General features: G+C 42.3%; 1 protein-coding gene across 4 annotated transcripts in view; it reads left to right on the forward strand.

The window, feature by feature from the left end:
- Positions 1 to 26,249, forward strand: part of PTPRM (protein tyrosine phosphatase receptor type M) — a 745,411-nt gene that overhangs the window by 364,324 nt on the left and 354,838 nt on the right. For 2 of the 4 annotated variants that reach the window (XM_087869969.1, XM_087869970.1), the window contains exon 8: positions 7,992 to 8,033. The exons of the other annotated variants lie outside the window; for them this stretch is intronic. In XM_087869969.1, coding sequence (XP_087726095.1) covers positions 7,992 to 8,033 — 42 coding nt within the window. The remainder of the gene's footprint in view (positions 1 to 7,991; positions 8,034 to 26,249) is intronic. 4 annotated transcript variants of the gene reach the window in all.

Here is a 26,249-nt window from a genome sequence, read left to right on the forward strand (position 1 = left end):
GGTAACCTCAGAGAGCTGACATTACTTCAGTATCCACTTAAGCAAAATATAATTTAGTTTGTGTTTTCTATTATATCTTATATTCTTACAATTATGTACAGCTATGTATCAGAAGCCACTAAGTGGTAGCTACTTGAAAAAGAGAAATGGGAGATGCTATTAGATTAATTTTCACAGTAGACTCTTTATGTGTTTTATTTTGGGATATTGCTTTTTATGTATCCTAGTTATTGTTTAACTGGGTCTAAGTGACTTGCTAACAACTGGACCCAGGAGTTAAAAGGATGGTGATAAACAAATGACCTAACCATTAAGATCGGTGAGAGTGAAAAGAAAAAAAAAGCTGAACTGAAATGTGTTCTTTAGAATTAACATAACTAAAAATCTGGGGGAAAAAAGAATGATTGTACCTTTAAAAAAATTTACTCATGAGATATTTATCGAACACCCTTATTTCCAAGACACTGTTCCTGCCTCTGAGGGGAGAGGAACAGGACAAGATCCGCCATTAGAGTTGATCTATTGAGGGAGGAAGTGTGCAGGGGAAAAAAATATATATATATATATATGTGTGTGTGTGTGTGTGTGTGTGTGTGTGTATGTGTGTGTGTATAGCATCTATGCTATGAGAAATGCTGTACAGAAGAGAGAGAATGGAGAGAAGCAGGAGAGTTTTTATTAGGTTATCTTTTATTTTTTAATTGTAAAATCACATAACATAAAATTTACCATTTTAATCATTTCTGAGTGTGCAGTTCAATGGTGTTGAGTACATTCAATCTCTAGAACTAATTTATTTTGCAAAAGTGAAACTCTCTAGCCATACAAATCCCCTATCCCCCCTTTTGCAGGCCCTGCCAACTACCATTCTGCTTTCTGTCTCTATGAATTTAACTACTCAAGGTACCTCATGTAAGTGGCACCGTGAAAAACCTGTCCTTTCATTACTGGCTCATTCCGTTAGCATTATGTCCGTAAGGTTCATTCATATTATAGCATGTGTGATTGTACCTTTTTAATTACTCTGGTAATTGTATTGTGTACACTTGGTTTATGTGATTCTTTGTAAACTGTTTTGAGACTTTACGCACCAACTCGGGTTTTCAATGAAATTAATAATGCTCAATGTATTAAAAAATGCTTCATCGTTATGACTCATGGAAATCTTGCCTACCAAAGCAGGTGGTACTGCTGTGCTTTCAGAGTCAAAGTACAAATAAGTACCTGAGAAGTACCGTGTCAGAAGGGTATAGCCATCCCGTCAACCACTGGATAAAGAGTGATACAAGAAATTAGAGTGCTCTTTATAATGCACCGTTCTTTCAAACTAGTAAAGTGGGTACATTTTATACTTATTTGCACAGAGGCGTAGATTTGTTCTATAGATACCTCATCAGAACCTTCTACATAATTGTGATAGAAACTTCAAATGAAGCATGAGAGACTGTGGACTCTGGGAAACAAACTGAGGGCTTCAGAGGGGAGGGGGGTGGGGAATGGGATAGGCTGGTGATGGGTAGTAAGGAGAGCACACATTGCATGGAGCACTGGGTGTTATACGCAACTAATGAATCATCGAACTTTACAGCAAAAACCAGGGATGTACTGTATGGTGACTAACATATTAAAAAATATTATTATAAAAAAATAAAATAAAATGTTAACCAACCTTCAAAAAAAAAGAAACTTCAAATATATGTTACATTAAAATTTATTTTTGTTCTACTCAGTTGCTTTGATAACAGGCAATTATAGCTATCTTTTCTGTAGTACCTTCAGTGACACCAGATGTGGGACGTATTTCTCATCTGCTTTGAGTCCCTGCACCTTCCGATGCTCTGCGGTCTGGGAGGGATTGAGTTTGTGTCCAGTCCAGTATGCTGTGTTTTCATGTATCTGCTCTCCTTTGTGATGGCAGCCGAACTGGTGTTGCATGAGAACAAATGTATTTGTGTCTGTTTGCTGTCCTGTGCCCTTGCCGTTGACTTTGTGAACACCTTGCATACGTGAGCAAGGGGTCAGCAGCCCTGGCCCTGGGAATGCTCTGCTGGCTACAGGGCTAGGGTATCATGTTGTCTTTCATCACACACCCTGAGGATGTCTTTAGTGTGCTTTCTACAGTAGCACCCTCTGTCCTCCCTGCTCTAGTCTAAGTCTCATGAGATTTAGGTTAATATTGTTTTGAAAATGTTAATTCTCATATTTGCTAAACGTGACACTGAAGAGACTCATTTTAAAAACACGTATGGGCAAAGAGGCATGATAGCTTCTCAGCGAGGGGGCCTTCTGTGAAGCCCACCCTGTATGATCCCTGCATTCCACTGAAGGCCAGCCTCGCTGTGTCTGTTTATTTATTAGTCTTAGTTCTTCCTGGGGGAGAAAAAGAATCATTTTGGTTAGAATGGGGCTGATCTGAAATTAAACCCTGCCAAAACCTGATTCGTTATTTTTTTTTTTCCCAAATCAAGGATAGCCCGATTTGTCGATTTGTCGTTTCTGTACAAAACTACCACTGGTGTTACAATATGCATTTGGACTTGCAAGGTTGACCCATGGGCACTCGGGGGCAGGTGCGAGCCTCTCTAAGATCTAACAATGGCTGTTATTCACAGGGAATACAGACCAGAGACCTCACTGAATGGAACATAATTTATTTTTAATTTAAGTTTATTTACCAGGAAAAAATTAAAGTGTTCTAATTCTACTTCTGAAACAGCTCTGCCAAAGGGCATCGTGTTTTTAATGCATTTCCAACACATTAAACCATTAAGAACCTTTTTTAATTATAAACATTAAAAGGGCATAAAAAGTATCTTCGCTTTAGACTCTAGATGTAAATACATTGCACTGAGTAGCGTCCTTGCATTTGGGTAGAGGACAGGAACATTGTAGCAGTGCAGCACCTTTTTATTTGTAATACATTCAGCACCTTCCTTCCAGGTCCTTATGCCCCAGAGGCTTTGTGATACCTACACCTCAGACCCTCCTGCCTTTAAACACTGGGCCGGCACTCTCCCCGTGTGAGCCCAAGGGCGTGGCATCTGAGGGGGGCAGTGCAGGTGCAACTACTCAGGTGGTTTTCTAGGAGAGGTTTGGATAGGGCTCCAGAAAGACCAAACGGGGGTTTTTGCTCTTAGAGTTACCCAGTGACTCTTGAAGTCCCCTGAGAGTTCTCTGGAAGGTGTCAGGCTGTGAAGAATGAGCCTACCAACAGTACATCTAGGCACGATTTGGAAACCTTTGTAGGCAGCTTCCTGTGTAGCTTCGAATAAACTGAGGAGATGGAGAAATTAAGAGAAGGCTCTGGGTACGATCAGTCAATGGCCTTTGCCCTCTCCCAGCTGTGTCTAATGGGCCATTTAACACTGAAAAAGAAAAATCACAAAACCGGCACAGGTGCGTTTTGTACATCTGTCAGTCAGGGGCTTGACCAAGTTCCTTGTTCTAGTGCTCTGATCTGTCAGCCTCTGTCAGAGGGGTTCGCTATCATGGAGAAACGTCGGCATTAGCAGTATCAGCCCCTAACCGAGCACCAACTGCAGTGTGCTGAGTCACATCCTAAAGCAGCCGGAATGCTTGAGAACACCTCTGCTTCCATGTCAGTATCTTCTAGAAAAGGAAGACACCTACTAAATCTTATTTGGACAATTAAAAAGGTCTTGGGTCATCTAAATCTTTCCCCAAATCTTTTATATATTTGGCAAAAAAAAGGAAGTATTGATAATGAAATTATTAATTTTTATTAGTTCCTTGTCAAATTATGATGCAATTGAGTAGTGTTTTATGGTGTTTGTGGAAGCATTTATACTCTACTGACGTTCCCAGGCGTGTTCAATATGTACTGCATGCTTAGGTTTGTTGACAGGACTCAGAGCGTGATTGACCATTGTAAATTATAATGGTTTGTGATTTTGTTACTGCCTTTGTAAATATTCTGGATCAATTCAGGGAAGAGAATGCCCATTGGTTAACTTCTTTTGTTTTAAAGTCTGACTGACTTTGAGCGAGTGCTGGTTCTGATAATAATAACTAAAAATAGTTCGACAAATTACTTACCCATTCTGGGCCTAAGCTTCCAGATAATTCTGGTCCATTTTCCACTGGTATGAACACATTCTTCTTCACAGCACTGCCAGGAGAAGTAAATGTGCTAATGCATGAAAAATGGCTAGTGGAGTACTTTGGTCACCTGGTGCACCCGCAATTTGATGTAGGCTTGCTAGTAAATTCTGATCAGTTTATAAAATTAATAAACTCGTCACAACTGAGGATACATACTATTATGGTAAAACCTTCCAGTAGGACTGTTAAGCTGAGTAGGTTGGGTTTTGTTTGACACACACACATTAAGTTGCAGTTTGCTTTAAGTAAAACAAAAAACATATGTATGTCCTCAAGCTGATGTGAAAAAATGATTGTGTGTTGACTGGAACCTGAGGGAACATTGCATTTTTGACTCTTTCAAGTGTTGTCAGGTTAGAAAACCATGTATGACCCAGAGTCACTGAAGGGTGGCAAAGAAAAGAGGGTAAGTGTGAACGCTTTACTCACATAAGCGACACTGCTACTCTGTGATAGTGCATGTGTTGTGATTATTGTTGACTTGAGGAGTGCTTTTGACACTTTGACCCTTTGAAGAGTACTGCCCCAGTCCCTGACACCTCCAAGTTTGCCCAGAACACACAAAGCTTGACAACCACAGTTTGCTTAGCACACAAGGCAGCCTAAGACAGTGTTTTGGGGGGACGTCTTTCCTTTTGCTTGTTTACCCTCGGACCTCAAGGAAGTTGAGGACCCTTATTGAATGAGATTAGAGATGAGGGTTCTCTTTATAAAGATTTATTTATTTGAGAGAGAGAGAGCACGCGCACACACAGAAGGAGAGGGAGAAGCAGACTCCCCACTGAGCAGGGAGCCCAACATGGGGCTCGATCCCGGAACTCTGAGATCATGACCTGAGCCGAAGGCAAATGCTTAACTGACTGAGCCACTCAGGTGTCCCTAGAGATGAGGGTTCTGATGCTCTGGGTCTAAGGATCCAATCTAAGGTCAAGTCTTCTGTGAAGACTGCTTCTAGACAGCCTTACCTGTATTCTCTGCCCCTGACTCAAGTACAGAAAGACCTATGGGGCACCTGGTGGCTCACTCGTTAAGTGTCTGCCTTTGGCTCAGGGCGTGATCCTGGTGTTATGGGATCGAGCCCCGCATCAGGCTCCTCCACTGGAAGCCTGCTTCTTCCTCTCCCACTCCCCCTGCTTGTGTTCCCTCTCTCTGGCTGTCTCTCTCTCTCTCTGTCAAATAAATAAATAAAATCTTAAAAAAAAAAAAAAAAAGAACAGAAAGACCTGGTCTCAGGAGGGCCTTTGTCTCCAGAACATACTAGGAAAAGGTCACTTACTCTTAACTTACCAGGTACACCATATGTTTGTGCCTGGAACCTCAGATGCAGCAATGTCATGAGATGAGAAATAGATGTATTTTATCTTTGACCTCACACGTCTGTGTGCTTCTACTCATTCTTCCCTAAGCATGCCCACATTCCTCCTCCTATCAAACCAGCTCTCGCCATATGTGTCCCCATTCATGTGCACAGGTAACTCATCAGAGCACGTTCTGTGGCATTTGGCCTCTAATTAGAACTCTCCTCCTCCATTCTGTAAGGATAAAGCTGCTCGTGAGGTTAAAAACTAAGTTAATAAGAAGTAAAATAAATGAGAACTAAGACTTGCACAGTAATAACAACAAATTATGAAACCCTGATGATCTGTCAAGATTTTAGTTTATGAGGGTTAACCATGCTTCTTTGTTTGGGTAATATTTTTTATAAATTGATTTTAAGAATATAAAGAACTGGTAATTATATTACTTATTAGAATAAATTGCAAGTGAATAGAAAGCTTTAAAAATGAATAATGCATATAAACGAAATTAAAACTACAAATACAAGAAATTTTATTAGGAAGTGTGGTTACACCTATTATTAAAATAAGAATGATAATAGAACTGTTTGATATCAAAATTGCTGATCTTCCAACCACGTTATTACACTTGTAGAATGAGTAATATAAGTAATATAACTATTCAGGTAAAATATTTCTGTTGACCAAGTTGTAGCCCTTCCTCCCTGTAGCTCCAGACAAGTGACAGCAGACACATATTTACAATTGGCATTGAAAACCCTTTCTAGCTTAAATTATCAGTAGAAAAGATACAGATATTATATAGACATATAATATATTTATTAATATGTATTTCTGTTAAGCATTATATGTTGCTATTTCATGATTCTTGAGATAAACTATATTGCTTTTAAGTTGGATTATGAATTCAGCATAAATAACATTTTATTTGTTAATGTTTATATCTTGCTACTTACCCGTTTTAACTACTGAAGTAACAGGTGCCACATAAGAAGGCAAACAATACAGAAGTGAATAGATTTCCCCTATCTTTCTTCAGTTTCTCTCCTGGAGATAATGAAGTATTTTCCTTGCACATCTCTATATCCATTTAGACACATAAGTATCCATATATGTCCCAGGTCTGTTCCTTCCTGCTAATTCTAACAGAATGAGATACTGTACATGGTATTCTGCAACTTTATTTAACATCTGTCAGTATTCAGTGAACATCTCTCTAGTTGCTAGAGTCTAGTACACTATATAGAGATTTAACTCATTCTGAGTAGTAGCTGTTTATTATTCTGGAATATGGATAGCCTAATCACTCAGCTCTCCTCATTTTGATGGATAGGGAGGTGGTTGTTGTTTTCTGTTAAAATGAATATTTCAATAAATTTCTATAAATATATCTCCTTATATTGAAATAGTTTTATTTCTGGAGGTTACAGTTTTAAGGTAGAATTGGTGGGCCAAAGATAAAAGCATTTAAGCTTTTAGTAGATATTGTCGGATTACTTTACAGAAGGTTCTAGAATCAGCAAGATGTGACAGTGTTGGTTTCTGGATGTGCTTTTGAGCATTAATGATCTTTCAAATTTTGTTACTGTTTTATCAGTTTAGAAATGGTACGTCATTATCTTAATTTGCATTCACTTTTTCTCATGTTTTCATTGACTTCTTGTATTTTTTGATTATCAGATTATCTATTTCTGTCCTTAGGATATGTTTCCAGTCTTTTCCTTTTCATTTTCTAGGAGTGTTTTAGTTGTAGTATGGTTGTTAACCATCTGCCTATCATATGTTTTTTGAATATTTTCCCTCGTTCTATGTGCCTTTTCACTTTATTCATGGTATATTTTGTTAAAGAGAAATGCTTAAATTTATTAAGTTAAATCTATCAATCATATCCTTTAGGGCTACATTAATATATGATAAAAGTGTCATTAGAATTTCAATCAATCCAAATACAAATTAATTTATTATCAGGAGATGGCCAGATATGAGGTAACATTTGCTAGTTAAACTCTTATTTTCCCTTGTGGCTTTTCACTTTCCAGTCTTGTTTTAGAAGGTATTTTTCCACATTGTCTTTGAACAATATTTTAAAACGAGTTTATTTTTACACTTAGATCTTCAGTCTGAAATTCTGGTCAAAAAGTCTTGCAGAGAAGGGGCGCCTGGCTGGCTCAGTTGTTAGAGTCTGCGACTTTTGATCTCAGGGTTGTGAGTTTGAGCCCCACGTTAGGTGTAGAGATTGCTTTAAAAAAAATCTTAAAAAAAAAAGATCGTGCAGGGAAGATTACAGGGCTGGGGAGCCTTCTGGGAAGGGTTCCTCTGCTCTTTAATGATGTACAAGGAAAAATGATCTTTTATCACCTTTGCTATGGGATACCATATGACATGGTGTCCAGGAAAGCAGCAGGTAAGCAGTGACCACAGGGAAACCAGCTGAAAGGACAGCACTTATGAAAGCTGAGTAGCCATAACTGAATTACAATACCCTCTACCCCTTATTTTGGTTTGCTTCATTTATTCATTCATGTATTCATCTATCTGACAAATATTTATTAAGACTCTGTCATTTGATAGGTACTCTCTTGGGCTTCAGGGATACAATGGTGAATAAAACAAGTAAGTACCCTGCCCGTGCACCTGACTTTCTGATTTATAAAGTCTTCCATTGGTTTTCAATGCATGCATTTTTAAGTGAAGTGAAGCTTGCAGAGATTACCAGAAGAGTGTAGAGAGGAGGTTCTAAAAGCAAACATAAATGCTGGGGCAGACTTTACAGATAAATTGATTTCATCAGGATGTTTTGGCTGCAAATAACATAAAGCCAGCTCATACAGTTATAGTAACAGGAAGTCCATAGATAAGTCACTCTTTGCAGTTTGTTGTTTTAATTGTCTGGTAGTATTACCAGGGGCATGAGTTCTTTCCAGATCTCCCTTGCATTGGTTTCAACCCAACGTTGCTCTTCTCCAGGGTCATAAGGTGGCCTTTGGAAGCAACTAGGAAAACATGCTTTGTTCAAATCTGGCAGAAGGGAAAGAGAAACCTAGAATATAACTTCTTTCTTTCAATCTATTAGGCCAATTAAGTACCAATAATAATAGCCAGGAGATTGTTACAAGCTAATTGGCTTAGTGTTCTTACTCTCAAACTTTAATGTAGTTCAGTGATGTTAGTGTGTCAGAATCACCTGGAAGCCTTGTTACAAGACAGATTGCTGGGTCCCACTCCAGAGTTGATGATTCAGTATGTTTGGGGTCAAGCTCAGGAATTTATATTTCTAACAGATTCCCAAATGGTGCTGATGTTGCTGGTTGAGAATTGCTGATTTGGAGTAATGCAGGTGTACTCTTGCACCACACACTTATCCGAATGGCCAAAATCCAGAACACTAACAGGACCGTTTGCTGGTGAGGATGTGGAGCAAGGGGAACCCACAGTCATTGCCAGTAGGAGTGCAGAACACTATAGCCACTTTGCAAGGCAGCTTGGCCATTTCTTTTTGATGTAGTGTTCCATGATTCATTGTTTGTGTATAACACCCAGTGCTCCATGCAATACAGCAATTTCTTTCTTCTTTTTTTTTTAAGATTTTATTTATTTATTAGACAGAGAGAGACACAGAGAGAGAGGGGACACTAGCAGGGGGAGTGGGAGAGGGAGAAGCAGGCTTCCCTCGGAGCAGGGAGCCCGACCCTGGGATCGTGACCTGAGCTGAAGGCAGACGCTTAACGGCTGAGCCACCCAGGCGCCCCCAATATGGCAATTTCTTACAAAATGGAATATACCCCTATCATACAATCCAGCAATTGGTCTTCATGGTATCTACTCAGAAGAGTCCAAAACTTATAATAAACACACAAAAACTTGCACATAATGTTCATAGCAGCTTTATTCATAATTGCCCAAACTTGGAGGCCACCAAGATGTTCTTCAGTAGGACACTAACTAAACTGTGGTACATCCAGACAATGGAATATTATTCAGTGCTAAAAAGAAATGAGCCATTGAGCCATGAAAAGACATGGAGGAAATTTAAATGCATATTACTAAGTGAAGGATGTCAATTTAAAAAGACTATGCATGTATAATTCCAACTACATGACATTCTGGAGAAGGTAAAATGATGCAAACAGTGAAAAGATCAGTGGTTGCAAGAGGTTAGAGGGGAGGGAGGGATGAATTGGTGGAACGCAGAGGATTTTTAGGGCCATGAAAATACGCTGCATGGTACTGTGATGGTGGATACGTCATTATACATTTTTCCAAACCCATAGAATGTACCACACAGAGCGTGAACCCTAATGTATACTATGGACTCTGGCTGAGAATGATGATGTGTCAATGTAGGTTCATCAGTTGTGACAAATGTACCACTGTGGTGGGAGGAGATAATGGGGAAACTGCCGGTGGGTGGAGGCAGGTGTAGATGGGAAATCTGTACTTTCTGCCCAGTTTTGCCGTGAACCTAAAACTAGTTTAATAAAAAAAAAAAAAAAAAAAAAAAAGGAAAAATGTGTATCCTTGGGTCTAGAGATAGGATGAGCTGTCCCTGAGCCACAAGGCAGGGAGAACAAAAGCTGAATAAAATTAGGGATATGTCCCAGATCCCTAATTATTAGAAAGGACAGAGGAGAATGAATGCTGTTTAAGAACGAACAGGGTACATTATATGAGTTGATGAGTTGAATGCAGTATTTGTAGTCAAATTACTGTTGAGAAGTTAGGCAAGGCTTAGTTCTGATCTTGACTAAATGTTAAGTACTATCTATGAATCAGTATCACCTGATAGATAATTAGAAATATCTGCCAAGAATGTTGCTTTTAATTTAAAAAAAAAATCCTTGAGTTTAGTACTGGAAAAATTTACCATAGGGATTAACTGGAAATCCATTCTTTGTACTCGGCGTGGATCTAACATGGAGTTCAGTTGTAATGAGAGAAATGTATATTACCTGGGTTGTTGAGAGGGTGTTGGGATGCCGTTCTCTGTGGGCCTCTCATGCTTCTGCATGTCTTGATGGCAGAGGCACCAGCGGCCTTTGTTCTGGGCTATCTTTTCAAGGATGTTTGGACAGGGAACAGCCTTGGAAGACACAGTTAGTGCCTCTTTCTGGAGCAGACGACAAGCTATCTTACAGGTCAGTACAATAAAGGTAATCTCTCTCTCTGGAGCAAAAGGCAGGCCGGTTTCTTTACACCCATAAGAAGAGATTTGGATTCCCTGTACCTGTGGTTCTTGAGATGCACCACAGACCCACTGCATGTGAAGCACGATGAGACCCGTGGGACTCTGGGGGAAGGGGAGCCCACAGGAGCCGGAAGCTTGTGCTGCTTGCTGTGACATTCGTAATAAAGTCCTTTGTTTCTGACTTAGGAGTCTTACTTCCTCTGCCAACATCCGTGACATTGGGGCAGGTTACTTGTTAATCTGAAAGGTGGGTAAAATCTCAGGCCCTTCACATTATGACACACACCCTGACAGAACATACTTACAAGAAAAGAGATTGCATTCTTAGTGACTTCATTTGACTCCTGCATTTTGCTGACTGGGAAGTTGAGACATGGGAAAGTGAAAGCAACTTGCACACGTGCACAGCAAGTCTGTTTGCACAAGTGCCCAGTGTGTCTGCTTGCACAAGTGAAGTGAGTCTGTTTGCACAAGTGCACAGTGAATCTATTTATAAAAGTGCACAGGAAGCCTGTTTGCACAAGTACAGTGAGTCTACTTGCACACGTGCACAGCAAGTCTCTTTGCACATGAGCACAGTGATTCTGTTTACAAAAGTGCACAGTGAGCCTGTTTGCACAATGCAGTGAGTTTGTTTGCACAAGTGCACAGTAAGTCTGTTTAACACAAGTGCACAGCAAGCCTGTTTACACACATGCACAAGGCTATTTGCAGAAGTGCACAAGCCTGCTCACACAAGTGCACAGAACTGTTTGCACAAGTGTACAGCAAGTCTGCTCGCACAAGTGCACAGCGAGTCTGCTGGCACGAGTGCACAGTGAGTCTCTTGAACACAAGTGCACAGTGAGTCTGTTTGCACGAGTGCACAGTGAGTCTGTTGAACACAAGTGCACAGTGAGGCTGTTTGCACAAGTGCACAGCGAGTCTGCTTGCTAAGTGCACAGTGAGTCTGTTGAACACAAGTGCACAGTGAGGCTGTTTGCACAAGTGTACAGCGAGTCTGCTTGCGCGAGTGTACAGTGAGTCTGTTGAACACAAGTGCACAGTGAGGCTGTTTGCACAAGTGCACAGCGAGTCTGCTTGCACGAGTGCACAGTGAGTCTGTTGAACACAAGTGCACAGTGAGGCTGTTTGCACAAGTGCACAGCGAGTCTGCTTGCTAAGTGCACAGTGAGTCTGTTGAACACAAGTGCACAGTGAGGCTGTTAGCACAAGTGCACAGCGAGTCTGCTGGCACGAGTGCACAGTGAGTCTGTTGAACACAAGTGCACAGTGAGGCTGTTTGCACAAGTGTACAGCAAGTCTGCTCGCACGAGTGTACAGTGAGTCTGCTGGCACGAGTGCACAGTGAGTCTGTTGAACACAAGTGCACAGTGAGGCTGTTAGCACGAGTGCACAGTGAGTCTGTTGAACACAAGTGCACAGCGAGGCTGTTGTTGCGGAAGCTGCTCTCAGAGCCCGTGCTTGCTGCTCCGGGTGCGCTTCGCTCTGCTTCACCACAGGACCGGGCTCTGTGAGTCAAGCCTACAGCCCTGGTTCAGAGTTGATTTAAGCATGTGATGGGACAATAAAAATCTCTCATTTCAAGACAGAATCTGATAAAATTGACATAAACTGTGTGGGGTGGTTAGATGTGTGTAGCATATAGATATAAACTGACAGTTATTCAGCACTAAGAGATACGTGAAGGAATAAAAGATAATTATCTGCCAGGGTCATTTAGGCTGTAACTCTACTAAGAACTACAACGTAAGCTTAGGTGACCTTCTCTATTACTTCTCAATGTGTGTTTGCTTGTTGCTGCAGTTCTGAGGCCAGGTGTCAATTTATTTTAATTTATAAAGTGGAATTCTGACCATTGGTTATTAAACATAACTTCTAGCCAAAAGGATATATAGACTTAGTAAGGTGATCGCATTAAACATTTCATCCTCAGTTAAGCTCTCAGATTAGTCCTGCTCATTTATTAGGTATACATTGGTAATACTTTTTTTTGTTTGTTTTGAAATATCAGCACATATCCTTTTTGCTTTAAAAGGAATTTCTTTGTAGCACCAGGAAATCATACCTCTTGTTCTGTATTTCATCAATATTATACCTGACCCTTAGAGCATACCGATCAAATTGCAGCTTTAATTATTTAAAAGGTTTGTGTTATAATAGTAAGGTTAAGATATTAACTATCATGAAGGGTCTGTAAGCAGGGGACGGAGTAATCTTTCATATGAATTCCAGTACTGTTTCATAATTTTTTTAAAAACAAAGACACATCTTTCTACTTTAAAAATTGGCTATTGCACCTTTTAAAAAGCAATGCTTCACCATGGAAGCTGACAGAACATGGCTCTAGGCTCTACACCTGTGTTTTCACTGAGCCATAGGCCCGTGGCAAAGAAAATTGAATGTTACCAGGGTGACCTGTCTGTAAGCTGGGTCTTTAATTTCATTGTGACTATCGAAGCTCTCACTGTAGCCAGAGTGAAAACAGCAGTGAGGGCAGAGGGATGATTTCTGCAGCTGATCTGGCTCCAGCCATCAGAGGAAACCATTGACCCTCTGTCGTAGTTCGCTTTCCTGACCACCTCTGCCCACCCTGCCTACATATATAAAACATGCTCACGTTCTGTTCTAGGGTAGAATCCTACAGTTTCTAAGAATAACTTTTAGAGAAATCAGCAATATAGATTACTCTGTATATAAAATAATTGGAGATTTAGAAGCAGAAATACCAGCAGTTAGCAATGTATAATTCTTTCTGATGAGGTCATCAGCTGGGCACTTTGGAAGCATTTTAATAATCGGTTTGGGCAAGTATACCTAAGTTACTCTCTTGGAAAGATTATGAATCTAGGTGTTTCATTTGAGACAGATAGTTAACATGTTACATAATGTATTTATTAGTCCAAATGAGCAACATTTAAATTAAACCTTCTTCTCCCAAAGAGGGCGTAGAACCCTTACTACATTTGCATTATTTATCTTTTTCTAGCACTTTATGCTCAGAAAGTGATATCGTTTTAAATAATTAATAGCAGAAATAAAATATAAAGTAAAAACGAGAACAGGAGAGCAGGAGCTCCAGCATCATTGGTGTTGTAGTTCCTGTTCCCTTGTCACCATGAAGTCTGCTGGCAGAGCACAGAGGGTACACAGGAGAGGTCGGGCTGGGGTCTTGGGGGTGGGGGTGGGGCACTGGACTGGCATTTCAGTTGAAGCAGCTTTGGACCCATTGAGAAGGCTGCAGGGCAGGGGGCCAGCTCATCCACTCGTGGCTTCTGTCCCTCCCAGGGTGTGTGTGTGCATCTCCCGGCCCTGTCGTCACCCCAGCCCGGAGTCGCTCGGTGCCCGCTGGCCCTGCTGCTGCCTCCAGGTGTAGCAGACACCCCACTTGCATTACCTGAGCGTCTCCAACTCTCCGTCCCTAAAATGCAACCGAGCATCTCCCTCTTGCCTCAGCCTTCTCCCACCGTGTGCCCCCCCAAATATTTTACTGCCAGTGTCTCTCGGCTCAATAAATAATTCCACAAACTGCCCACTCATTCTGGCCGGAAAACAGGACTCACCCCTTTACTCTTTCCACTGCTTTACCTCCTACAGGGAATCATCGCCAAACCCCACCCATTCTTCCTTCCTAAGCCTGCGGGCCTTGAGGAGGTTTGTGTGCAAAGCCCCCGCGCTGGCTCACCGCGTGCCGTCCAGGCCATCACCCCAGGTGCCGTTTGTTCCCCTCCAGAGTTTCGTTGCCCTACAGTCAGAGCTTTTTTAAAACCACAAATGTCATTGTACCGGGTCTCCACACAAAGACAGTAAAAGGCAGACCCCTCCCCATGCAGCGGCCCTCGGGCCTCCTGTCCCCTTCGGGGCGTCGTCCTCCAGCCCCGTTGTTCTCACAGTCGGCCCGGCTGAGTGTGGGTGCTGTGCTCGGTCTCTGTCTGCCAGAATGCTAGCACGGGGCGGGCAGCGCTTTGCGCCACTTGCTTGCGGTGCTTGGGGCGTGCAAGGCACGTGAGCAGCAGGGCTGGACGGATGGACGGCCCGCGTCGGGCCCCCCACTGTCCGGCTCTGGCCTCCCTGGCCTGCAGCTCTTCCCCCTTGCCCTTCTGCTGCCTCAGCTTCAGCTGCATGGTACTTCTTCACTCCCCTCCCTTCCAGCTGCTCCTTCTTGCAGGGGAGGCAGTGTGAGGGTGGAGCTCTGTGTGCCTGCCCCTCGGATCCCTGCATCTGAGCGCTTCCTCAGGGGGCTTTCCCCGAGCTCTGGGGGCCAGGGACCCTTGCGTCCCCTGTGGCCGTCTGCAGAACAGCTGATGTCTCTGCCTCACGGGACGCCCTCAGATTTCACCAGTAATATCTGTCTTATTCATGGCTGTACACGCAGGGCCTGTCCAGGGTGTGCTCTCCACAAATATTTAGTGACTAAATCCATGTCATTTGGAGTCGGGATTAGCATCTAAGGATCGGTGAATGATGAGGTTTTTTTTCCCTCAGAGGAACCACTGACATCAGTCAGAGCGCAGTGCAGTCAGTCCCATCCCACATCCCTCCATCCTTAGCTCACCTGACCTGATCTCCCAGCTGAAGGCCTCTGAGGGCCAGGCTGCCTTCTGAGGAGCGGCTGTCATGTTCCAGTACCTACACCTAAATGAGTAGGAGGACTACAGCAAGTTCTCTGGAGCTTGTGGGAACCAGGGAGCTTTAGCAAGGCGAGGGCCTTCGTATTCAGGACTCAACGCACCTGACCGGACCCTCCCCAACAGCTTATATTTCAGTCCCGATGGACCTTTTCCACTTTCCTGAGCACATCATTCACTGTCACCTCTCCACACCTTTTCACATGCTGTTCCCTTTCTCAGAAATTCCTTTCTTCTTCTCTGCTTGTTAAATACTTAGCACATCCTTTGTGTAAACTGCGAGGCCTGATCGTATCCACCACACGGACCAGTGCCCTGCCCCTGTGCTGCATAAGACTTTGAACATACCTTTGTTCACTTGAGTCTCCTGTACTTCAAACATGTTTCCTGTCCCCGGCTCCACCTTAGTCTGGAGGATGAAGGAGACAAAAAACACAGGCTTACGTCTCCCCATCTCGCATGCGCCGGGGCCCGGCACACACGGGGCGCTCAGCTCCTAGTTCCGTCGAGGTTAGGCTACTTTCTCCTTCTAATGCATTTTCCTGTCTTCTTTGCCACCAGCCTTTTTGGAGAAAATAATCTGTGGAAGGTCATTATCAAGTTATCTCAGCACGTATTTAATGTGTGTTTAGCTGCTTTACTGTCACATAAAAATGTGTGGTAGTAAAATAAAGTAATAAAGCTGTCAATAAAAGCTCCACTTCCACTCAATAGTCAGTGCTAAAGAGCGAGCGACATTTGAGATATCCACCCATAATAGTAAATCGGCATTATCAAGGGTGGTAGGTGATCAGTTTGCCTTGAAATACTGTTAACTTGATGAATAAAAATGTAAATTCTTAGAATATAGTGTGGCCTAGAAAGCAGCGTGTTTCAGCATTCCTTATGGACTCCAAAGAAAGCCAAGTATGAAGTCGCCCTGTGCCATGAGGCCACCTCGTGGTTTTAAAGACCAGCAGTCACAGTCATGGAAGAATCGAGATGGTACCCCCACTGGCACCATCATTAGTGCTTTCTAATTCATAATTTCTACTCGTACACCCATTTTCTTACCTAATCCCCAAATGATTGTGGGGTAGCGAACAGTGTCTTATTTTCCAAATCAGGAAGCTGAGTTTCCAAGAGGTTTTGTGATTCTCAGAGGACACACACAGCTAGGAAACAGTTCCCTATGTGTCTCACTCCAGATCAGGCTCTTTCTGTTGGAGATCAGCTTCTTCACTGCTAGCCAACTAAAATCTTCAAATTGATATGAACTGAGAAAATAGTTAGAATATCTCCCATCGTGATTGCTATCTGAAGAGTAACTTCACAGAGTGTGTGGGCTAGGGGGACTCTGGAATAGTTGTAGTCCTAGCCACCATCCGAGAGAGAGGAATTGGAATGCAGATGGAAGTTCTTTCAGAGTCTGGGATACATTTCTAGAAACGTCAAACCTATTGTCCCTGACAGCATAAAACTTTCAGAATTCACGGGAAAGTAAACCTTTATTTCAAAATTATTCTTTGAAGTTGGAAGATAAAAGGAGAGCTGTCTGAGGCCCAATGCTCAAATAAAGGGGCTAAAAACATTTTAAAAAATTCTAGAGAGCTTATCAGAATTTGAAATGAATGTGATAACAGATCCCCTATATAGTTCAAGTCCTCAGTACTGTGTAACAGGGTTTAAAGCAGCTTAGCTCAGTCTAACACACACAGAATCAAAGCCTTTTGTAGGGTTTTTGAAATGTGTTTTCATTTTCTGTGGAAAGAGAAAAGCAGATTCCTTACTTTTTTGTACCTGGTTGCCTAGGAATATTTTCTATTTGGCGGTTCTGGTCGATTCTTAGAGTAACAGAAACACAGTGGCATTTATCAGATCTGTGATTGCCAGCCATCACCTGGGCAGTGTCGCCCATTGTCTCTGTGTGCTAGAAAGGGTTGGCATTGTTTCAGTGAAGATTGGAAGCTCAAACCCATGGGTGGGAACAGCGGACGCACATTCCCAGCCACAGCCCCTGAGTGAAGGAGCCATGATTTGTTAGAGATTCAAACAGCAGGGCAGGGGCTGGAGTTAACGCAGCATCAGTCTGCAAAGGAAGGTAAGTGTGGAGTGGGATGGGTCAAACTGAGCAAACATTTTTTAGACTTGGAAAATATTGTCATACACATTAATTGATAGTGGTGTTCTGAGTAGGTGTTTTGGTCTGAATTGCCTTCCCCCAAAATGCATACATTGAAGTCCTAAGCTCCAGTCTTCAGACTGTGACCGTATTTGGAGATGGGGATTTTAAAGAAGAATGAAGTTAAAATGAGGTCATTAGGCTGGGTCCTGATCCAATATAACTGGTGTCCTTGTAAGAAGAGGCCATTAGGACAGCAGGCAGAGTGCAGGAGATGGCCATCTACAAGCCAGGGAGAGAACCTTCAGAAGAATCCAACCCTGCTGACATCTTGATCTTAGCCTTTCCAGTCTTTTAATTTCTGTTGTTTAGGCCACCCAGTCTGTGGTCCTTCGCTCAGGTAGCCCTAGCAAACTACTATGGTTGGTTACCCCACCATGGAGACTGTCAGTTTAACAGAGCTTTCAAACTCTAACTGCACCCCCAAATCTATCTTTATGTCCCTACCCCCCACAGTGTGCCTCTGGAGAAACAGGTGTAAAAGTTTATGTAAGCCCTTGTGTTTCAATATGAGTTTATAAGGATTATTCTTACATTATAATTAGAAGAAGGCTGACTCAGTTGTGATTATGTGCGTCAGTTGAAGCTGTCTAAGCCACTAGTAAAGAAACATGGAGGGAAATATTTACTATGTCTAATTGTTCTTAAATTATTAATAGCATAAGCTGTCACTTCACAATACTTAATATATAATAAACATGAAAATCAGTGATGGGGAAGAACAGTCCTGAGTGTTTCTTGTCAGTGTTCTCGTCATTCTACCATGTAACCATTTGCAATGAGCAGAGGGCAGACCTGCAGCCAGCAGCTGTCAGTCACCCTCGGGGCACAGAGGACAGGGAGTAGGGACTCTGGTCTCCAGGACACAGTGAAGTGATGCCGACGTGGACCTGGGTGATGTTTTGATTCCTATTTTAACCGGTTTAGAAAAAGCCATGAAAAACAAATGCGCTTAACGCTCTCATGAGTATCATGCTAATTTTTAAACATATCATTTAAGATTAAAAACAGTGTTTTGTTATGATTTGTTTTTTTCACAATGCTTTATTGATTATTCTTGAAATTTTAAGTAAAAAAGTCCTTTTACTCTTCTTTGATGTCCTCAAAAGCAAATATGTATTTGAAAATAAAATTATTTAGAGATTCTTCCAATAATCTGAAATTTTTAGTGAAATAAATGTAATTCTTTCATAAGTTTGTAGTTTGAATAGAACGAATAGAACCTTTCTAGAGCTGATTACAGAAAACTCATAGGAATCCCTAGTGAGGGCTTTTAATTTTTTTTATTGTGGTGAAATATGCATAACAAAGCACTTATCATTTTAACCGTCCGCAAGTGTACAACTCAGTGGCGTTAAATACATTCACAGTGTTGCATAACTGTTGCCACCGTCTATACCCACAATGCTGCTATCATTCCCAACTAAAGGACTCATTAAACACTAGCTCTACTTCTCTCTTCACCCCCAGGCTCTGGTAACCTCCACTCTATTTTCTGTCTCTTCAAATGTGCCTGTTCAATCCTTCGTCTAAATGGTGTGTGTTCTTCTGTGTCTGACACATTTCAGCACAGTGTCTGAAAGGCCCATCCGTGTTGTACCGTATATCGGAATTCCATTCATTGTATGGCCAAATACTATTCCGTTGTGTGTATAGAGCACGTTTTGTTTATCCGTTCACCTACCGATACGCGTTTGGGTTCCTTCCAGTGCTGCAGTGAACATTCATGTACAAGAGTCTGTGCGGATTCTAAGGGGTTTTGATACAAGTTGGATTTAGGCCCCACGACATTTCAGGTTGAGCTCAGTGGAAGCCTGGTGGAGATCAACTTCAGAGTAAATAACTAACACCTAAATGTTAGAGAAAATGGTACCTTTTCTTAGATATTTATCTCTACCTTGCCTGTTGCATTAATATATATTTGATTAATATTTATTGGATTGAAATCAGGGGAAATGATGTATGTGGTTGGGTGTGTGCGAAGTATGGACCGTGTTTGCCTCTCGAAGTGTTTCTTTGCAGCGGGTTTGTCTGCGGTTATAGTCGAACACAGGAGGCTCACCTGCACACAGCCTGCACTGATCACCTAGACAGAGGAGTGCCTTCCCCTGCACAGTGCCTTTTAATAAGTTGTCTTTTTCATTTTGAGAATATGCTGTGTGTTCATGTCAGCCCGTTTCCATGTGTATAAATGATGGTGGGGCCTTGGGGGCAGGGGTACGGGTGGATTGCAGGAAACTTGTCTCAGTGTGGCAGGTTTTACAGGTGACAGGGTGTTTTTAATGGTTTCTTACATGAATGATTATTGTAGCTAATGGAGGCCTTGTGGAAATGATTCAGATTAAGCTCCTAGTTTGCTAGAAGCTTACTGACCCAGTATAATTGAATGTAATTCAGTGGAATCAGTGAATTTAGATTCTTCCAGTTAATATCAGTGTATTGAAATTGAGAATGAAAAAACCATGAATGACGTTCCTAATTTGCTTTTCTACTTATGCCCTGACATCAGAGGAAATATTATGAAAGAATTGGGAAGTGGAGAAAATGAAGTCTCTTTGAAAACCCTTCTCACCCCACCCACTTTTAAAGACCAAGTGTGTTGGTCACCATTCTTTAATTGAGGAATAATGCAAAATAGAGGGTTTAGAGTTTATTCCAGTGACACAGTGCTTTTAACCACTTGAGGATTGTGGGGACTTTGGCAGTAATGTTAATGGAATTACTGTTTTTTGGGACTGGACAATGGCTCACGATTGGGGGGGGGCAGAAAAAAAGAAAAGAAGGACAGAAGGAAGAATGGAAGGAAGGTAGGGAGGGAGGGGACAAAAAAATGAATTTAAGGCAGTCTTCAGAAGTAACTATTAAAATAAGACAAATGTTTGTTTGCAAGGCAGTAGCACCTAATAGAAGCCAGGGTCTTAATCTAATTAGCATCCTTGCAGCCAAGACTTTTTCTTAAAGAAGGGAACTTCTTTCCTTCTAGCAACTTCACATAGAATGTTTTTGGTTTGGTTCTGTTTTAAACTAATGAGATGTTAGATGCCCAACTCAGGAGAGCTTGTTTGCATTAGTGACTGTGTGACACTAAGGTTTTTGCTGATGGTCCATGTGTTCCTGAATCCCAGAAAAACATGAGTGGTGAGTGTTGGAAAGGCTTATGTGTAGAAAGCCCATAATTTATGGAAATGATGTAAGAAATAGCCCATCATAAGATATATTGGTGATGTTGCAGATTCGTAGGATGAACAAACTCTTGAGAAGTATAATGTTTGGCTAAACGTTTGGGCATCCCATGGTCCGGTCAACTTGACCATAAAATTAACCGTCACAATCATGAATGCCAGAAACATACATTTAATTTGGAAACAGCTAAAAATTGTGCTGTTTTTAGGCAAAAGGCCATATAAGATAAACTGTTAATCAATGTATTAGAGGGGCAGATGGATGTTATTAATCAAATCCATTTGTTTATGCCACTCTCTTTGATTTGTTATGGTCTTACTATGTATCCGTAAAAAGATAATGTGTTTGGATTTTTACAGATATATTTGAGTAACAGGGTTTTATTTCTTATGAGAGCCTCAAGTTAGTTCTCATTTTTATGCAAAAATAATTATCGATATGGGACAGAGCCTTAGTTAAGCGAAGAAATAATCACCCTCTATAATTCAGCTGGAAATAGGACCCTTACAAATAAATATCCATATTTACAGACATCAATCTAAGGATATTTGATCTACCTTTTAGACTCAGGGTTTTTTTTAAGATTTTATTTATTTATTCATTTATTTTATGTTCAGTTAGCCAACATATAGTACATTATTAGTTTTTGGTGTAGTGTTCAACAGTCCATTAGTGTGTATAACACCCAGTGCTGATCACAATACGTGCCCTCCACAGTATTTATTTTAGGGAGGTGGGGTGGGGGGCAGAAGAAGAGAGAAAATTCCAAGCAGAGTCTCCAGTGAGCATGGACCCTGACAAGGGGCTCGATCTCACGATCCCGAGATCATGACCTGAGCCAAAATCATGAGCCAGATGCTTAACCAGCTGAACCATGCAGGTTGGCCCTTAGACCAAGTTTGATAGAAATACAGCAGTGTACCTTACAAAGGCCACCTCACCCACTGGAAGTCATCCATCATGGAGCCACAAGAAGAGAGAGGAAAGCAATCCATTCTGGATGCAGTATCTGCTAAATGTTCTGTAGGGAAGTCAACAAAGTAGTCGGCTTTTACAACAGCTAAGAGCTTTTCCAAAGACGTATTCACCTTCTTCAGTGCTGGCAGGCACTTGAATAAACTCCTCGAGTCGGAACACGGTAAATGGCTTAAGACATATGAAGAATGGTGGATGGAATAAATTGGTGAAAACATGGTGGGCACCAAGGAAAGAGAATACAATTCCAAAATCTTGAGTGAGAAATGGCACTTTAAAGCAAGCCGCAAATGTCTGATCTGAGGCAGAAGGGTAAGCCGCGGAAGCTCCAGCCAGCAGAGTGGCGTGCTTGATTCAGCACATCCCTGAACTCATCAGCCCTGCAGCTGCATCCTTCCTCACTTCCTGCGACAGCGCCGGGGAGGGAGCGAGCCATCAGAACTGTCTGCTGAGTAGGGCTGGCACTTTCCATTCCTGTGTCCTCTATGAGGGCACAAAACTGTAGGCCCCTCAAACGCCAGGATGGAGCTCTGGTTCTGCCTGGGGGTGCAGGTGCCTTCACTGCCAAATACTGCCCCCTCCTTGGCTTTGAATGGGCAAAACCGTACTGATAGTGGGACGTGTGTGTGTGTGTGTGTGTGTGTGTGTGTGTATGTGTGTGTGTGCGTGTGCCTGGCCTGAAAGGTTTTCTGGAAGTTCTACTGGAAATTAACAATATCGCCTGAGAGACTAGACTCAGACAGTCGTTCCTGTGCTGATAGAAGTCGGGATGAAAGGTGTGGTTTGGCATTTGCCTCTCTACCAGGCTCCATGCACACTGACTTTTGTGACTTCGGAGGGCTCTCCCTCAGATATATATTCCAAAATTAGAAATAATGATGGAATGATTCCAAGAATTGCGTGGACAAGCCTACGTTGCTCATGGGCCACACACCCCTTTCTCTGTACCTATCTTTCCTCCGTGAAGAGCCAGGCCATGTCCCTGCTGACTGCCTCTCTTTGCTGGAGCCCAGCAGCAAGTTGGCCTGATGAGGCTGCTGATGGCAGGTGACTGTCAGGTATGTGGAAAACGTGTAGGCAGAAGGCTTTAACACTGGTCTTACTGAACAAAGCATATCTACTACCATTAACACATGCATTTCTGTCTCTAGCTCGGAGTTCACTGTCAGTGCCTGCTGTGCGTTACAATTGATGTTTTCCTTTCCTTGAGCAGGGCTGCCTCGGCTAATGTCATTAAGGTTCAGAATTTAAAAAGAGTTATTGTTAAGTGTTGAAAACGGCTCCTGATTATTTTGGTCATCAATGGACCACACGGGCTGGATAATAGGAAAATTGCAGGTCATCTACCCCCTCACATTCAAGCTGCATTTAGATTTACGAGACCCTACCCCAAGGCAGAAAAAACGCACACCTGGAATGGGCGGCTAATAGACACTTAGGGGCCTTAATGGCGGGTATACATATATACACATAGTCTCTATCGTCTTATGTGAGCGCGGTTTCTAAAAACTTCATTAATGCTGAAAAGCAAGCCCTGAGAAGGGAATGAATCTCCTGCCCTCGGAGTGATACGTTCAGGTAGCAGAGCAAGCACTTCCTTGCCAGCTATGACTTGACCTAAACACGCGCTAACTCCTTTGCACCCACCAGCACCTGCTCTTGAGTAGGTGGGAGTCAGAGCCAATGGCAGAAATGACACAACGTTAGGCCATCGGATGCCTGACATGGGATGGAAAATTCTGGTAAGAAAGAGAAGTGTGGCTAGGAGGAGCTGGGTGTGTTGTTTCTTGGTTCTTGTGAGGACCTATATATTCTACTGTGTTGGGGTTCTCAAAGTATGGTCCCCACACCAGGCTCATCAACCTATGTGAGAACTTACTAGAAATATAAATTTTCAGACCTCCAGCCCAGAGGCATTGACTCAGAGACTCTGGGTGATAGGGCCCACCAGTCTTGTACTAACAGGTTCTTATGGTGATTCTGAGGTGTTCTAAAGTTTGGGAACCAATAAATAATCACTTCTCAACATAGGTGAGATAAAGCGAATTTCACTTCATCTTTCCGTGATCTCAACCCTCTGGCTGCTATGAGGGGTCAAAAATGTTCCTGCATCTCTACTCATCAATATGACCAGCACGTCAAGGGACTAATGGGTTTGGGGAGTGAGTATATTTTTTAAGATTTTATTTATTTCAGAGAGAGAGAGCGAGTGCACATGAGCAGGGGGAAGGGCAGAGGGAGAAGCAGGGCCCCCGCTGAGCAAGGAGCCTGATGCAGGACTCAATCCCAGGACCCTGGGATCATGACCTGAGCTGAAGGCAGACGCTTAACCGACTGAGCCACCCAAGCATCCCTGGGGAGTATTTTTTAATTCCAAATTTTTCTCTTCTATTAAAAACTGAAGTGTGTAGTAATATCCTCTAAAAATTATCTACTGGGATCAAAAAGTGAAGTGGAATATAATGGTCTGATGCTTGCTTTGGGGCATTTATTATCCAGAGTGCTTCTCCCTTTGCCGTGGCTGAGAAAGAGAGCTGGCGAAGTGGGCATCTCATTTCTAGACTCCAGAATGGGTGTCCTCCAAATGGCAGAGAGAGGAACGCTCCTCCATCAGAGTACGTGGATCCTACACTTGCGGAAGGTCTCCTCTGAACTTTTTTTTTTATAATAATTTTTATTTTGTTATGTTAGTCACCATACAGTACATCCCTAGTTTTTGATGTAAAGTTCCATGATTCCTTATTTGCTTATAACACCCAGTGCACCATGCAATATGTGCTTCTTGCGTCTGCTCAGTGAAGGACAGACTGGACCCTTCCCTCATGCCATCTTGAAGATAACAGAGACAAAGCAAGATGTAAACCTTGGCAGAATAGTCCTAGCTGTGCCTGAAAGCTCTAAACTAAATCCCTGGGAGTTAATTAGTTATGAGCATTAAAGATTTTAAGAGAGTGTGTATTTCTTTGCAACCATGTAAGTGCACCATTAGTTCAACGGCTTCATGTCCCACACATCTGAGGGCCTGTGACCTACAAGGTGGCCTCCCTTAATTCTGTGCTCCTTGTGCTGCCTCTTGGCCTTCTGCCTGGGACCATTCTATTTAAGGAAGCTTATGGAAAAAAAGAAGAGGAATATTCACTTTCCTTTTCTTCCCCAGGGGAGCACCAAGTTCAGTCACTCATTTCCTGCCAGAAGCTCTGAGAGTATAATAATAGTTCTGGCAAATGGGAGCAGAGTGAATACTTTCCACACTTGAAAAGCATTTACTTCAACTTTTCTGATGGCCAGGTGTTGCCTGTGTAGAAGGTACATACCTCTGGGAAAAAAATGGTAATTCTTTCTTCCGGGACTGACCTGTGAACCTCCATGAGCCCCGTGCGGCTTGCAGGGCTAATGCCAGTGGGTGAGTCTCAGCTGTGCATTGAATTTCTCTAATCCAAATCAGCTTCTCTGATTTGAGGGTGAATCAAGGATTGTTTTGAAGGCTAAAAGTGATTTGGGCTTTAAATGGAAAGCAGCCAGTCATTTATAGCGAGGGTTGAGAGATTATATAAGCCCCTTGTTTTAAAATAATGAAGGAGAAGCATAGAATCACTGTAATTTTGTAGTTCGTGGATTTTCCCCGTTTTTATGTAAATTGTGTATGTGTGTCTGCCATGTGAGTCGTGTCTATCTTGTAGGGAATTGGATAGAAAAATTGCTCAGGCAATTCATATTGATAACATTTGGCACTAGTTAGCATATTTTGACTGGCTGTTTGCCTGCTTATCTAGTGGACTTAAAAAAAAGAAGAAGAAGGAGAAGAAGAAAGCATAAAAGCTGCTCTCACAGGCTTGGAACTGACTAATACGAAGATGGGGAGGGTGTAGGTCTGAGTCAGTATCCTTTGCAGCCATCAATAGTTCAATTTCAATGATGGCTGACGTCCGACATGACAGAAGAAGGTCAGAATGAGGGAAAACCTGCAGCACCGGGGCAAGAAGAGATACAAATTGCCACAGATTCCACAAAGCTGGAAGGAACTGTGAGGGCAGCTCAGGCCTCATGGCAGAAGTCGGAATAAACCCAGAATCATAGGAAGAAACTCAGCCCCCACCCTACTTTTACAGGACGCTTGAATTTGTTTTTATTTACGTAAGCCTTGTATTTGTTGATAAGTCTTTTCCCTTAAATGGTCCCCCCTCACCCTTGCTTTTCAGTGAAGATTTTTTGGGTGCATTGAAGTAATGACCGAATTTGCATTTCGGTGGACTCCAGCCATCCAGTTATGTAATGATAAGCACACGCTATATTGTATTTTCCAAAATCATGTTTGCCACTTGTATAACTGAATGTGAAATTTATTTCAGAGCTTTTTGAAAGAAAGGTCCATTGGGCACTGCTGGTGGGTCGCATGACAATACACCTCAAGGCGGGGTAACAAAGCTTTGGAACAGGTAGATCTCAGTTAAGGAATCCCCTTTGATGATCCTGTCAGCTGTGCTACAGACAGACAAAATCCTCCCCGGAAGAGCCACGAGTGTAACAGCTGCGTAACTAGAATAGCTTCAGGGACTGCGTCTTGTCCTTATCCTGTTAGCGCAAACAGGCTCACTTCCAACAAAATCCTGTCTCTTCGAAGTTTTTCTTCTCTGGCTCTAGCCTTCTGATGCCCAAATATTGCTTCACTTTGATACACGATTGTCTACCTTCAAAAT

The sequence above is a fragment of the Ursus americanus genome, chromosome 19 (genome assembly GCF_024610735.1).
Source record: "Ursus americanus isolate L20-20 chromosome 19, mUrsAme1.1.p, whole genome shotgun sequence".
NCBI lineage: Eukaryota > Metazoa > Chordata > Mammalia > Carnivora > Ursidae > Ursus > Ursus americanus.